A 14,599-nucleotide genomic window follows, 5' to 3' on the forward strand; every position below is an offset into this window, starting at 1 on the left:
GCAGTGTGCGTGGTATAATTGGCGGATGGTTGTTCTATATCGAAAAAAAGGGGCGAATTTATGAAATGAGGCTTTCTCGTAGAGAATTTCATTTTTGGGAGAAATTGAATTGATTGTATAAATAGATAAATCGAACCTTTGGTAACGATCTTCTTTTTGTTGTGTCTGAAAATTTTGTTTATTAACTTCTACTTTACTACCGCAATTATTATGTTAAATTCTTTTAATTTCGATACTAGACGCAAAATTTATTTTTCTTCCAATGCTACTTCGTCTGTATCTCTCAAACTTCATTCATCATCTGCAATTTTCGCGAGGTCCATTCACCAGAAAAACAAAGATTCGCTCGGCACACTTGGCAGCTCATAAAAGAAACAGCAGGAGTCAGCAGCGTCTCTTGAAAGAGCAAGTAATTCGTTCGTTAATTACGCCATACGGCAGGGAAACGAATCCATTTATGAAACAGCCCGCGTTTCTTGCCCTCGTTCGTCGAAAGAATCCAACGAATCGTCAGCAGCATCTGGCAGACGTTTGGGACGATGGCGGCTCGAGCGGGTATTTCCTGCTCGCTTTTCACCTACTTCCGCGTTCTTCCCAGTAGCCGCGAGACGCGTTTTAGGCCCGTTGAATAAGGGAAACGATTAAAGGAATCGAGCGCGGAACGATTAAAAGGCGGAACGTAGCTAAAGACTCGTCTGAGCAGCCGCGAGGTATCTTCGTTGCCCGGATTCTTCAAAGAGGGTGCAAGAGGAGCCCAGGGTTATTGAGAAATTCGCGGTGGACGGTTGACTTTCGCTTCCTGTTTCGCGTGCTGAATACTTCTTTACTACATGCAATTGTCTGATGGTTTCTTCGTAATTAGCGACGGCAAAATTGTATAAATGGAATTAATATTACAATTAGTATTCTACTGGACGGAAACTGATTTATTAATATTATCAGACTTCTTTCTCCATGTGTTCTCCATCATAATAGCAATGGTCTAAAATATGCTTCATTAACATGTTTATATTAATTCCATCAATTTTTAGTTTCGTGTTCAAACCTCCTTAGTATCATACAATAACCGTGGCCATTATGAGAATGATCACTAATCATTAAATCAAAGCTGCAATTCCACCACTATTAAACTGTACACGTATATTATCGAAAATATCTTACTCGAAATTCAGTGATATTCTATCAAACAAAGAATTCGATCAATTTGTATCCCCTGCAAAAGACAAACACTAGCTCGATTTCACCCAACATTAATCCACATCTCACCCTCTTCGTAACGCTTACGCGCGATAAAACCACCCCAATTTCTCCTCGACGATGTATCAATAAACCTGGCATCCCTCACTTCGAAAAATTTTTGCGTCTTCTTAACTTCGACAGCTTTTGGCTGGACTATCAGGCAAGAATGAAGAATCTCTGGCAAGAATGTTGCTCGAACGTTGCACGTGGATCGACGAAGTGCGCGAGCCAGATGGCTGCAGCTTCCGCCACGGTCGTGAGCACGTTTAACGCGCGTCGTAACGCGCGCGAAACGTGGAGAACCGAGGAGATTGGGTGTCTAGACACCCCCACCGTGGCGCGGGTGAATTCTAGACAAGCCGTTCTCGTTAGAGGTGAGAACAGTGCTCGCAACGCGAGATTGGGGTGGCTGCGCGCTAACGACGCGAGCACGCGTGTCGCTCGCAGGCGAAGCGTGAAGCTGCGTCAGGTTTCTCCAGGAGAGGAGCGAGCTGGATGAATTTCGGGATGAATGGGGCTGCTAGTTTTCCCGGGTTATATGCTTAGTCGCTGTTGCGTGCATGCTGGTGAATTCGTGGTGAAATTGCACGTACGTGCTTGTACGTGCTTGGTAGATTCCACTCGTGCGTCGGTTAACGATGAGGATAAATTCTGAGGAATGTGTGTAGAACGTGTCTTCGTGAACCGTGGTCAACTGGAAATCTCGAATTGTCTACTGATTTTCTGTTTCTTTCGACGATACTTCATTTCTCATGTCACAGTTTCAACCCTTTCAGTAATTGATCCGAGCGGTAACAATTTGTCGACGTAAGTACATCGTGAATTCTCGACTGAGCCAATGATATCGCGTTCCCAGAGGTCGTCAGCGTTGACGACCTCGAAAATAATTCCAGTGCACTTCCGGAAAGGCCTCTGAACGGCGACATACCGGTAACACGCACAACTCCAGTCAATGCACGCCATTTCGCGTTAACGTTCGTTACTGGGGGTGCACGAGAATTCTAGATGACGTTTCGCATGCTAGTGCCTCGATCGATCTAATGACCGCGAAAAATGTTACGGTCGTACGCGAAGAAACGACTGTATTGAGATTGTACGCTCTGCAAACGGATGTTCGTTCTGTACAAAACTATGTTTAATCGTTTTGGTAGAATAATTAGAAAAAGAAGATTGTAAAAGTGATTTCGTCTATAAATGAATTTGGAAGTAGTAATTCATGACATCGTTCGATTCGAATACTCGTGACCTCTTAACCTATACTTCCTTTAAACGACATCACTGAATCCTTTATCGTTCACAACCCTCTTCGATATTTTTACCCTTGCGAAAGATGTTCATTATAACGATTGCAACGATTTTTTCAGACTCTTTGTTAATCTGATCAATAGGCGATAAACGACCAACGAGTGATGCGATAAATCTGTATATTTCCTTTTGTGAACATTGCAATTGCTAGGTAATCCACGAAACACTCGAGCAACTCACGAGCCACAACGCAAACTTCAATACCAAAATCGCTACAACTACAGAACGCCGACAAACCGCTTGGAAAGAACTTCCTCGAACTTCTTAAAACCCCAGACTTGTTCCTCTATCACTGAACAGCTTACGTCCATCAAGTCTACCTCCGCGAGATAAAAACCACGACCATTGCCTTTCTCAAAATGTACTCTCACTGCTTCATTCCTCAAACGATCCATATTTCCATCCCTTAAATCGTATTCTTCACATTCCTCGCGTTCACCATATCTCAACCCTTTCTCTTCTCATTCTACCCCATAAACTCTCATCAAATTACCCCTTTAAAGATCAGAAAATCTCACATCGTGTGTATACGTTACGCAAAAAGAACAACGACGTTTCCATCAAAACCACAGCAGAAAGAAAAACACTCATGTACTCATACCGCTTCATTCTTCAAACTATCCATATTTCCACCCCTTAAACCATATTCTTCACATTCCTCGCGTCCACCATTTCTCAACCCTTTCTCTTCTCATTCTACCCTATAAGCCCTCATCAGATTACCTCTTTAAAGACCAGAAAATCTCGCATCGCGTGTGTGCGTTACGCAAAAAGAACGACGACGTTTCCATCAAAACCACAGCAGAAGGAAAAACACTCGAATTTCCTCGTCGCAGCGAAGGCTAGAATCGTATCGATGCATAAGTCGAAGTCACCCAGTGCCAGTTGATTTATAGCTCGCCAAGCTCGGACGACGGGTATATACGCGCACGCTCCCGAAATATCTTTTCCCGGTCTCTGACCGGGTAAACGCGTCACGGAGGTTAGCTCTGAGCCGTTCCTTCCGGTCGTCGAGCTTTCTCTCCGTGGTATAAAGAAGCCCCTGCGGGAGGGACGGGTGGACGCGGTGGTCGGGAACTGGAAGAACATACGCTGGGCCAATGATACGGGGTAGATCGGCCAATCTGTCTTCCTGAAACGCTCGACTTTACCTGGCGACTTTGAGCTTGCTGGGAATTTTTTCACGCCTGGATTTGGAACGATCTCTCGAGGCTATCGTCGGGGGATGTTGAATTTGAATAAAAAATGCTTCTCGTGGATGAGGATATATTAGTGCAGAGGATTTCTAAATGTGTAATGGAGTTGGACTTTATCTTGAGACAACTGGTTTGTACATACATTTTATTAATTTATTATAATTGTACTGAAGAGAAGACACTTAACGATCGAGTGGCAAACATCTCCGATATCCTGAGAACGGGACGCCTCCATAATTATGGGGGTAGTTGTGAAAAGGATTCCTCGAATCCCACCGGATTTCCACGTTTTAATGAAAGTCCTCACTCTACAGCGTAATGAACTTGACCGAACTTTATCGTCGCGAGTTCATCAGCGAATTTAATCGGGGCCCAGCGAGCCGGATAACCGATCGAGGGGCCGAACAATGGATTCGCCAAGTTACCACGGCGTGGTATTAACGCGACGTTGGGATAAGTTCAAGTTCCAGCGGATATATCCGTGAGCGTGCGTGTAAGCCAGCTCGTAAAAGTTGTTCGAGGCTCGAATTTTCGTTGGGGAAGTTAGTTCGCCGCGATAACGATAAGCGTGTAATTCGTTCGTTAAAATTCAGCGAAACGTACGATTACATTGGGCGGCTGATCGTTCGCTCGTTAAATCGTGCGATCTGTGGAACGTTTGGCTGGTTTCGTTAGGGAGTCGAGTGGGCGACGAGCCTCGACACAGTTTTGCTAAGCATTTCATTAACGTTCGAAGAATTTTCGCTGTGACGTATAAAAGACGCTCAACCTTGGCCCGACGGATCTCGCTGGTTCAATTGAAATTCAATGCGATACCCTCGTCTCCGCTCGATGCTACTCCTTATTTGTCACGATTGCGAGAACGAGCCCGGGACGAGGACGATTCGTTTTACGGTGGAACGTCGCCCGTTAGAAAATTGGGTCAACGAGCATCAATTTATTAAGATCAATACCTCGCAAATTGTCTCATTTTTATGGATCAGCTCGACGGTAAAATTCCCTCCTGGAGGATACAAAGAGTCATATTTCATGTCTATTGATTTGCGCGCCTGTGTTTTATTGATCAATGAAAAGAACGCGCTATGAAACGCTAATTATTTTTTATTACCTGAAACGAGAATATTTCTCATCGAAATTGGGGCAATGTTATAATTCAGCTACAGGCGTGTTTATATAAATAATAAAACTAGTATTCTAATCCCTTTCTCTCTTTCTCCCTCGATTCCATGGAATGTGCAGAACGTATACGAGTACAACGTTCAATTGAATTATTACGAATTATCAAACTGCAATTGTTCTCTGACTTCGTGAAACAGGTCGAAGAGCTTTATTTTTTAAACTAAAATTGTCTTACCTCGTGAAAAATAGTTTGACAATTCTCAAACAGAGTCGCGCGACTATATAAAGTTATCGAAGACAGCTGTCGGTAGTGAATGTTTAAAATAGCGCGTGTATTCCCATCAGCACGACCTTCCGCGAATACCAGAAAGGCCGTGAACAAAAGTTATGGAACGGACGATCGCAGGGCAGGGAATTTAAAAAAGCTCAGCCATTAACAAGAAGCACGTCGCGCAAGCTGCGCCCAAAGACGATTCCCGTCTGGCACATACAATTCCGCGTGGCAGTGTTACGCAAAAGTTCCAACCCCGTAACGCTGAGGAATACTTAAAACACCCCGTCTCTCCCTCTTTTTTTTCGAGAACCGCGGGACTTCTTATGATAATCACGGCGAAACTTTTTCGTAGCTCTCGGCCTTGTGGCGTCCGCGATCAGCTTTTCGAAAGCCACCCTCGTCGCAGATGCTTCTACGCGAGCAGACGACTTTTGAATTTCAATCGACGCGCAATCCGTGCTCTACAATCGAAACGTGCACTAGTAATAAAAGTTTTAAACAAGGGGTGCAATTGTTTTAGAAAACGCGTAACATGTATTAAATTATCAGTCGATTAATGGCTGATTTCGCGTTGAATGCATTGCGTTTTAACAGAGTGGACGTACATCTCGTCAGTGAGGCAAAAAAATCGACTTTTTTTGTATCACATGGTATTATTTCGATGTGACAAAATGTAGATTGTTAATTATCGCTTCCAACCAACGTTTCGTTTATCATCATTTATCGAAATATTTTTAAATGCTTGCTATGTATTCGTATACACCCCCGTTGAAAAGTATTAGGTCATTTCTTTAATTGGCAATTTGTTTTCGGGCAAATATCGCGTGCTACAATTTTTCAACTGTACGAGATGAAAACGATGTTTCAAATAAATATTATTTGCGCAAGAATAAGCGAATATATCTATTTATTCAGATAATGAAGTAATTTCCAAGAAAACGATTCGTTCAAATTTACGTGCTCTATCTTGTATATTGGTAACAAACTTGGCTAACAAATAATAGTTTGTAGCAGCGATAATCGATAATAAAAAATTACAGCGTGCGCTACAACTGTTAGGATACTTTCGGATAAAACTGAGGGGTAGTGGCGCGCGTTGCGATCCTCTGCGACGGTTCTTCGAGGAATTCGATCTACCCTCGAAATCAATTATTCATCGACATGCTACCTTGCCGGATTTCGATAACTGAGCGGTTCTTTCTGCTTTCTGTTTCAGATATCCTCCATCACCAGCTTCTGCAGGGTGAGTAGCTACTTGTCTGCCGATTTATTGGATATTGATTCATCCGCGTTTCCTCTGCGGCGCGGCGAACAGCGCCACCTTCCCTGCTTTTGTCTGTCCGATTTCGTTTCCAATCCGCGCACCGGGTGCGCCTGAAAAGAAACGTAAATCGTGTTTTGAAAATCGTCCCGACGATATTATACTCAAAACGCGTACCAAACGGTTACTCTTAACGGTAGAAAATATTATCGCGAAAATTCTATGCTCGAGATTTTCATACGGTTAAATAACTTCGAATTAGATGGGAATGAATATTTAGCGAGCTGTTAAATTAATGATATAGACTTTACGGATTCCCATGACGTTTATTAAATAAGTAGTGTCATTTTCTGACTGAAATTAAAATCCGTTGGGCAATTCGGTATAATTATCGAGGAAACGTCGTTCGAGAATTAACATACTTCTCGAATTTATAAATAAAACAGGCCAACATTGAAATTCGACTAGGATATTCGACTGGAATAAACTAGTCACGTTTAATTGTTATTATCACAAATTTAGAATTATAAATCAGTATATTCTTAGTTTTATTTCGCACAAATTCAATTACTATTTCGCTGAGACCTGCGACTCAAGAACAAGAAGCCATAAGCTGATGAAATTCAGACGTTTCCCGTCGATCTCATTAACCGTCGTAATTCACGGGGCGGGCAATGGTAAATGGGAAATGGGGTGGCACGCTAAATAAAAGCGTTCGACCGAAGGCTGATCGACCGCAGCCTCTGGTGTCTTGACATAAATTTAAAAATTAATCGAGAGTTAAAAGCATCGGGCTTCCTGCCGTTCGGAATATCGGTTTGACATATTTTCCCGTACGTCGATAAAAACAATACCTCGTAGCAGGGGCTGGATGAGAGAACCCAGATGAGAACCCATTAGGTCGTTCGTTTCTCCTTCGAGCAATAACCAGAAGCGTATCCCTCGATCACTTCTCTTCGCAAAACTACGTGCAGCCTGTTCGATCATTGCTGAAAGAAATTTTCGCTAATGATTCTACAATATAAAATGAGACGAAATTGTACAAAATGGTTGGTAATTCTATGCGACAACGAAGAGAATCTCGAAATGCATTGGCTTATGCATCCTAACCACAAGTGCACGTGTTCGCTGACGTATTTTCGAAGTTGTTTTCAGTAAAAACGAAGCTTCCAGCGCAGTTTCGTTATTCTTGATTTTCACCTCATTTTGGTCTCTAAAATCGTAACGCGGTGGTTTTCTCGTCGAAATGTAAACGTCACGAAACTTAAGCTTCATACAATTAGTTTCTTTCAGATTCAGAATTATTCACGATTTAAGCTATGTTGCTGTATATGTGCATTCTGAAGCAGCTAGTAAGAAAACCTACGACTCCAAAGTTCAGTCTCAGCACGCTTTGTGTGAAACAAAGGCAAGTACGAGATGCGTCGCAAGATGCTGCCAGTATTTCCATTGAATGTTGATGGCCTGCGAAATTTGGCGCTATGTGTATAAGCATTCGAGGCGATGTTCGGAAGCGCACAATGGAGGCTGATAGTGACGAAATGGCCAGATTAGTCGGAGAATGTGCACGGTTCGCTGCTCACAAGATCCCATCGCGGGTCCTGAGTTCAAAACTCGAATATTGCATTCGCGTCGCGACATCCGACTACGCCTTCACTGCCTCCGCCTCCTACGAATTCGAAATGATATTTACCATAAATACAAACAAAATACGTATTTAATAATCTGATCAACATCTGATAAAAAGGAGAAACAATAGGACTAGAGAATCTTTTTAAGTAAAAAGATCTTCTGTAAAATCTTGCAAATATTATTGCACATTCATCAGGAATTTAAACGTTCAAAAATATGCAAGATGCATGTAACATAGAAAAAAATGGAATGCAAAGATTATAACGTTTAGAGTGTAAAATAAATCTCTATGTATGCTCCATTACTACAATTGCTCGCATACACACGCACGGAATAAAAATACTGTAGGAATTATTGTGTGATTGCTTCTGAAGATCACTCTAAAACATTTTAAAAAGAGGAAGACAGCAACAACAACTGCAACGTACAGTCTAGTCGTAATACACTTGCGAAACTTCAATTTCGAGCGAGTCCAATCGATACTTATGCAATGATTCGACGTCCGTCGCGTAAAGCACGGGCAGAAAGGCAGGAAATAAGAAATTAACGAAGGGAGGGTAGAAAGGATCGAACGAGACGTCTCGAGTTCTCTCATTGCGTCCCCAGGGGTAGTAGTGGAAGTCGAAGGATAAGAGGTCGCAGCCCGCGGATATAAGGAGACGGGCGACTTGGAATTCTGTTAAAAAGAGTCGCCATTTCTCGAAGGCACGAAAAAGTTTCTCGTCCGCGATCCTTTGAGGATGACACAAGAGTACAATAGAAATCGCGTACACACGGAGGGATCTGCTCTTCGAGACGGTTAGACGGCTCTTGTTCCTCCTGTGTTATCGTATTTTTCCGGAGAACCGATTTGAATACACAGAAAGCGCACCCCCTCTATTTCCTCGAGTTCCTATTCCTCCCCTTTCGATCCTTTCGCTCAACCTTGTGTATCTTCGATTCGACGATTAGAGCGATGTGGAAAAATAAGAGACGGATATGAGAGATCGTACTTGACGATATGCTTCGATTAGAAAGTTAAAACGAAGTGAATAGATGTAGAGAGGAGGTCCTGAAAATTCTGCTGCTTCTATCGAAAAGCTGATGAATAAGTCATTTATTAATGTATACTTGTATATGTACAGGGTAATTGAGAAAACTAGTTTGAATTGTTATATTAATAGACGAGAACGATGCAACTTAGAAAAGGTTATTCTATATTAAAATAGAAATAAAAAATGTAGAATGGTATTCTTCCATATAAGATTCCACTTTCGAGAAACTCAAATTCAATCTTCGACGTTGATTTATTCGGAAATGAAGTTTTATATGAAACACCGTTTCTTCTCTTAGCTGAATTACTTTTACAAATAGATAACGTATAAATTAAAATACATTGACACGACGTACTAAGGAATACAAAATTTATTCAATTACGAATAAGGGAGAACATGATATTTCACATAAAATATAATTCCTACAAAACATTTGTATGACACAAAAATTTTTTGCAAACATATTTAATAAAACACGAAATATTTCCCACAATATTCTCGCGTTTAAAAATCCGCGATATTCCAGAATGAAACAACAGGATATTAAATTATAATCAGCTAAACTGAATTAATCACAAGTTATTTTACCATTACCGTGCCATCGTAATAATCCAATTTTACTCCACACTATACGTATACAACCGTTTTTAACGAATCACACAGTATTTTCATATAAATTCTATTTGGAGACGACGATACATATTTATGAGGAAACCTGAACCTGCGATAAAAAAAAAGCTTCAGCTTTGCCGTGAGGAAATACAAAGCGGATGTTGTGCTGCGCTCGCACAGCGGAAGAAGGATCTCGAGGCAGCAGGAAAGGGTGGAGGGGAATTACGTGGTCGGAATCTGGCTAAAAATGGTCGTCATTTATTAAACCCGAGAAGTTTCCTTCGAGCACTCGACCCTAACCATATCCTATAGTATTTCATTATTAATTTTTCTTCGGAAGTTGGACGATGTCCAAGGAAACTCCGCTCATCGTGGAAAATCGCGTGCTTTTCAAATGCTTTTAGGGTCTCGTTTCGAATTGCTTTTTTTTTCAGCCAGCAAAGCAGAAACGTTTCTTCTTCTTTCATCGGTTACCTCTCCATCTTCTTTCGCCACCCAGCTTCGCTCTTAAATCACTGTCGTTCTGAGTCACGTGTCGCGGTAGCAGATGAAGAATTATTTTTCTTTCTTAACAGAATGTTTGTTCGCCACGCGGGCACATATCAAATCTTTCTAATTGTGATTTAAAATTGTCTTTGTGAAATGATTTTCTGTCGACTAAATTGCTTCTCCTCCCGAGATTAATTTCTTCAGAAGCTTCTATCGAGTATCTGTTATGAGGCGCGGTTATTAAACAGCGAGTGACAAATATCAGCGGGCATTCTTCGGTAATAATAATTATTTCCACCGCAGAAATTAATTACGAACGAAATATAATATGCGTCGCGTTACACTCGCAGGAAAATGATAACGAATCGCGCGCAGTTGCGTTGGACGCGCGCGCCGCGATGCCATAATGGTTAATTTAGTGCGCCGCGTATTTGTGACTCGCGAAAATGGAATTTACAGATCCGCGCGTATTAACGCGGCAGGACGTGACGCTCGTTTCTCGCGAAAGAATTATTTCGCGCAACATTCTGCTGCGAAGTACGCCCCTTCGGGAACCGTTCTCGCGATGCTCGCAGAGAGATCAACCCTTGCCAAGTCTGCCGCGAAATATTTGAACGTTCGTTCGTTCATTTATAAAAACCACGCCTCTATTTCGCGGTTGTAAAATATTTGCGAGCGTGCACGTCGAAACGAGCGAGTAAATAATTGGTAACATTCCGTAGATCTGATATGGTCGCGGAACTATCGCGAGAGTTTCTAGCCAAATTCATTTTATTAGTTTATCGTTCGTTTCGTTTCGACGAGAGCGTGCACGAGGCTCGCCTGTGTATTCTTCGAGGCTCGCGGCGCGAAAGCTTTCAATTTCGAGCGGGTAAACGTTTTTAATTCACCGCAAAAAGCGTGGGCGCGAGGCTCGCGAGATGGACGGGCTCCAGGGCGCGCATACACGTCCAGCGGACAGTATGAGTTTACGATGGAATAAATTAAATCAAAATGTAAATCGGTTTTCCGTTGAACCGTGTTTGGCCAGAAGTCGAAAACAAGGGAGGAAATGGTTCAGAAACCAACGCTGGGACGAAAGAGCGATGGGAATGAAGAAAATATTGGCGGAGAAAGCTTTACCTACAAATTTATCTTTCATATATTAGATAGATGATTAACACGTGTGAATAATATATTTTGAGACTTTTTTACAACACGAAATTTTTATCATTTCCATTCATTTCTCTTTTTATTCACTACACGTGTGTATTCTGTCGCTTGAACGAAAGCTATTATGGAAGAACGTTACCAAATGAAAGGATTAAGAGGTAAAAATTAATATTCGTGAATAATAAGAAAGATATGACATTGGGTGGTACATTTTTTATTGTGTCTTATATATTTTTTTCATTTTGACATATCTGCATCAGATTTATTTCTCCACCAGCAAACCTTGCTTTCCTTCTTCTAAAATAAATTGAAGCCACGAAACATTCGAGGGAATTGAAGAAAAATTGCTGCGGATTAATTCTCTTACAAAACCAGAAAAGAGCCATAGAATGCTTGGCGAGCAATTTCCAGTCGGCAAATCATGTTGAATAACAGCGTCGCGGCGCTTGCGACCGAAGAAACGTTCAAACTACCGAGCATTCTTAAGGAAGTACCAAGAAGTCGCGACTGACATGTCCCGTCTGCACTTGACTGCTTTTTCACGAACTTTCAGCCACGCAAAAGGTAGAAATTTAAATACAAACGACGTTCGCTGATAACTTGATAGCCTACCAAGTCTACCACTACTTCTGTATAAACGTTTTACGTTTAAACGTGTTCAACATTTCGCACAGTCGATCGTTTATACAAATTCGTTGCACGAAAATGAGTTCGTTATTCGATTCTATCACAGGTGCAAATAAAATTCGTACAATTATTAATTGAATATAACGTCACAGTAATATATAGAAAAATTGTTTAACTTCGACCAGGCGGACGAAATTTTCCAAAACGTTTAATCACCAGAAAGAAAATCATTCGTTTCCCGGTGGTTTCACTCGAACCGTTTTACTTCCTTCCCTGCCATTTCGCGCAGTGCTTTCATTAACTTCCGCTCGACTGAATTCGGCGATGTATCAGCAAGCCACCACCGCCCTCGCCCTCTGGCACGATTTTCCCGCTGGTTTTTTCTTGCCAGTGATTTCGCGAGCCACCTTTCAGACGCTCGGTGGATCGCCATAATTTACGATCTCGTTAAAAACGGTGAAATCGTTTATTTTCGCGCGACATGATCTACGAAGGCTCTCGAGAAGGAGCCCAGGGTAGAGCTGGTACCGGATGGGCGGAAAAGGGGGTCCGCTAGCGGGATTTCAGGCGAGCTTGGGTAAGACGAGTCATGGGAATAGATCATTTTGCGAGCGCGCCGCTGCAACTTTATTGCGTAATGAGCACCAATCGAGCGCTTTTCCACGGCAGACCGACGTCCGGATCGTTAAAACCGTGAAATCCGGTTACGTCGTTAATCCAGGCCGCCGTTTCGCGTCGTATTAATGATTCGGAAGAATTAAATGAGATGAAAATACGCGCGCGTCACGTCGTAACCGCGGCCGTGAAATACCTCGCTAAAATAGTGGCAATGGTGATCCTGAATCGAGGGTGGTTAATCGAACATGGATGATTAGTTAGCTCGCGATCTATTAAATTCCATTACTCTCTTTAAACGATTATGCTTGAAGCTTCATTCTGGAGAAAGTAAATAATGCATAATTTCTTAATTTTGTTAACTTGGAACAGCTTCTTGGCAATACGAGACGCATCGATTAAAATGCTTCGTGATAAGGTGAACAGCTCGAGGATAACCTGGTTGGACGAAATAAAAGTGTGTAAAGGTAACACGATCGGAAGTTAAGGGAATTAGAAAAAGTTAGGGGTAGACAGTGCCCGCGGAATGACAGAGTTAGCGAGCGAAAGGGGTTACGTGGTAACGAAATTACAAGATAAGAACATTAGCGAGTGACAAAGTTAGGGGCGAGTTAGGGGCTAGCAAACTGAAAGGTTGCAGGAATTACGAAATAAAAAAGACACATCCGCGCGGTGAAGTTAAAGAGTGTAATACCGATGAATTACCTCGCAGAGGTGGAACAGGAAAGGTTTAGCGCGTCAGAGAATTGGGGAACGACAGATTTAGACAGTGTACGGAATTAAAAGATCGAGATAGAAAGTGAGAAACGTGGAGCGCGCTATTTGGAAATTGAGAGGGTTGGAGATGGAAAGGGTCAGCCGGTTGACAACGTTCGAAACGAGAGGTTCGAATGGGTCAAAGAGGGACGAAGGAGAGATGAGAAACGGTGGATGAGTGGATTGAAATGGTGAGTGAAATGGAAGATGAAGATAGATAAGAGATGGATAGGCCTGGGTAAAGGGTTCGCGATCGCTGTCACAGGGACCTGAGGATAAATGACACGAATGAAGAGATACAGAAGCGCAAGATAATCACCGAAAATACGAAAATCATACAACAACATTTCCACGCACCCCATTAACAACAATCATCAAAATTAAACACATACTTCACAAATCTCCGAACTCACATACGACTAATTAAACTTTGAACAAGCAAAATTGCCACCACTGCACACGCAACGTCCCTTAACGCAATACTCACGAGAAGGGTGGAACCAGGAGAACGGGAAAAAATGAAGTGCCGTTAAGGTACTAACGACAAAGGCCAAGCCCGTGAAAGGGCGGCAGGGTAATAAGGAAAAAGCGTAGCTAATAAGAGAACAAGAGGAGAGGGGTAGGAAAAAACGAGGAAGTAAGGAAGCGAAGGGGACGCTGGCTGGGAAGAGGGAGAATTAATGAAACAAGTAAACTGCGCCACGACTGCAAGCCCCACGCTGTAATTTAGTTGGCCCGCAAACCCATACGTTTCCAGCCCTCCTACCAGCCCCGTTCTCCCTGCTTTCCATCGGCCACCGCGGTATCCGAGCAGCTCGCTAATTCGTATTCACCCGGTCTACCTACGAAATCGGACCAGGGTGTGCCGCGGCGACGCCTCCGCGTCCTGGATAATTGCTTAACGCGATTAACTCGACTCCCCGCCGATATTTCTTGCACTAAACGATCCGTGCGGCACCTGGTGAAAAAAAAAAAAAAAGGGTCGAGATTCGTTTTCCATCGATGTCACGCGAGACCGAGTGCCTGTCCGTTTGGTTGGAAACTGGGACCCGGGGAAGGGTTGTCCTTTCGCGGTGCAAATAAACGTTCCACCCTTTGACCGGTTTTTTTCTGGCCGTCGATACCGATAAAATAGATTCTCGTTACGTGTTGCTTTTCGTATCGTCGATTTTATTTAGGTCGTTTAGATGAGGAAAGTAATTGTGATTGTTCATTAATCTTTAAGGGAGAGCAGACGATGTATTTGCAATTTGTAAAGATGCTAGAAAGTAATCTTGCCAGTGTTGTA

At 42.5% G+C, this 14,599-nt stretch overlaps 1 protein-coding gene across 9 annotated transcripts in view; it reads left to right on the forward strand.

Annotated features, from left to right (window-relative positions):
* The window catches only part of Nrx-1 (neurexin 1), a 345,279-nt gene that overhangs the window by 174,293 nt on the left and 156,387 nt on the right, over positions 1–14,599 (forward strand). For all 9 annotated transcript variants that reach the window (XM_076893320.1, XM_076893321.1, XM_076893322.1 and 6 more), the window contains one exon: positions 6,350–6,376. In XM_076893320.1, the coding sequence (XP_076749435.1) occupies positions 6,350–6,376 (27 nt within the window). The remainder of the gene's footprint in view (positions 1–6,349; positions 6,377–14,599) is intronic.

This window comes from Xylocopa sonorina, chromosome 4 (assembly GCF_050948175.1).
Source record: "Xylocopa sonorina isolate GNS202 chromosome 4, iyXylSono1_principal, whole genome shotgun sequence".
Lineage (NCBI taxonomy): Eukaryota > Metazoa > Arthropoda > Insecta > Hymenoptera > Apidae > Xylocopa > Xylocopa sonorina.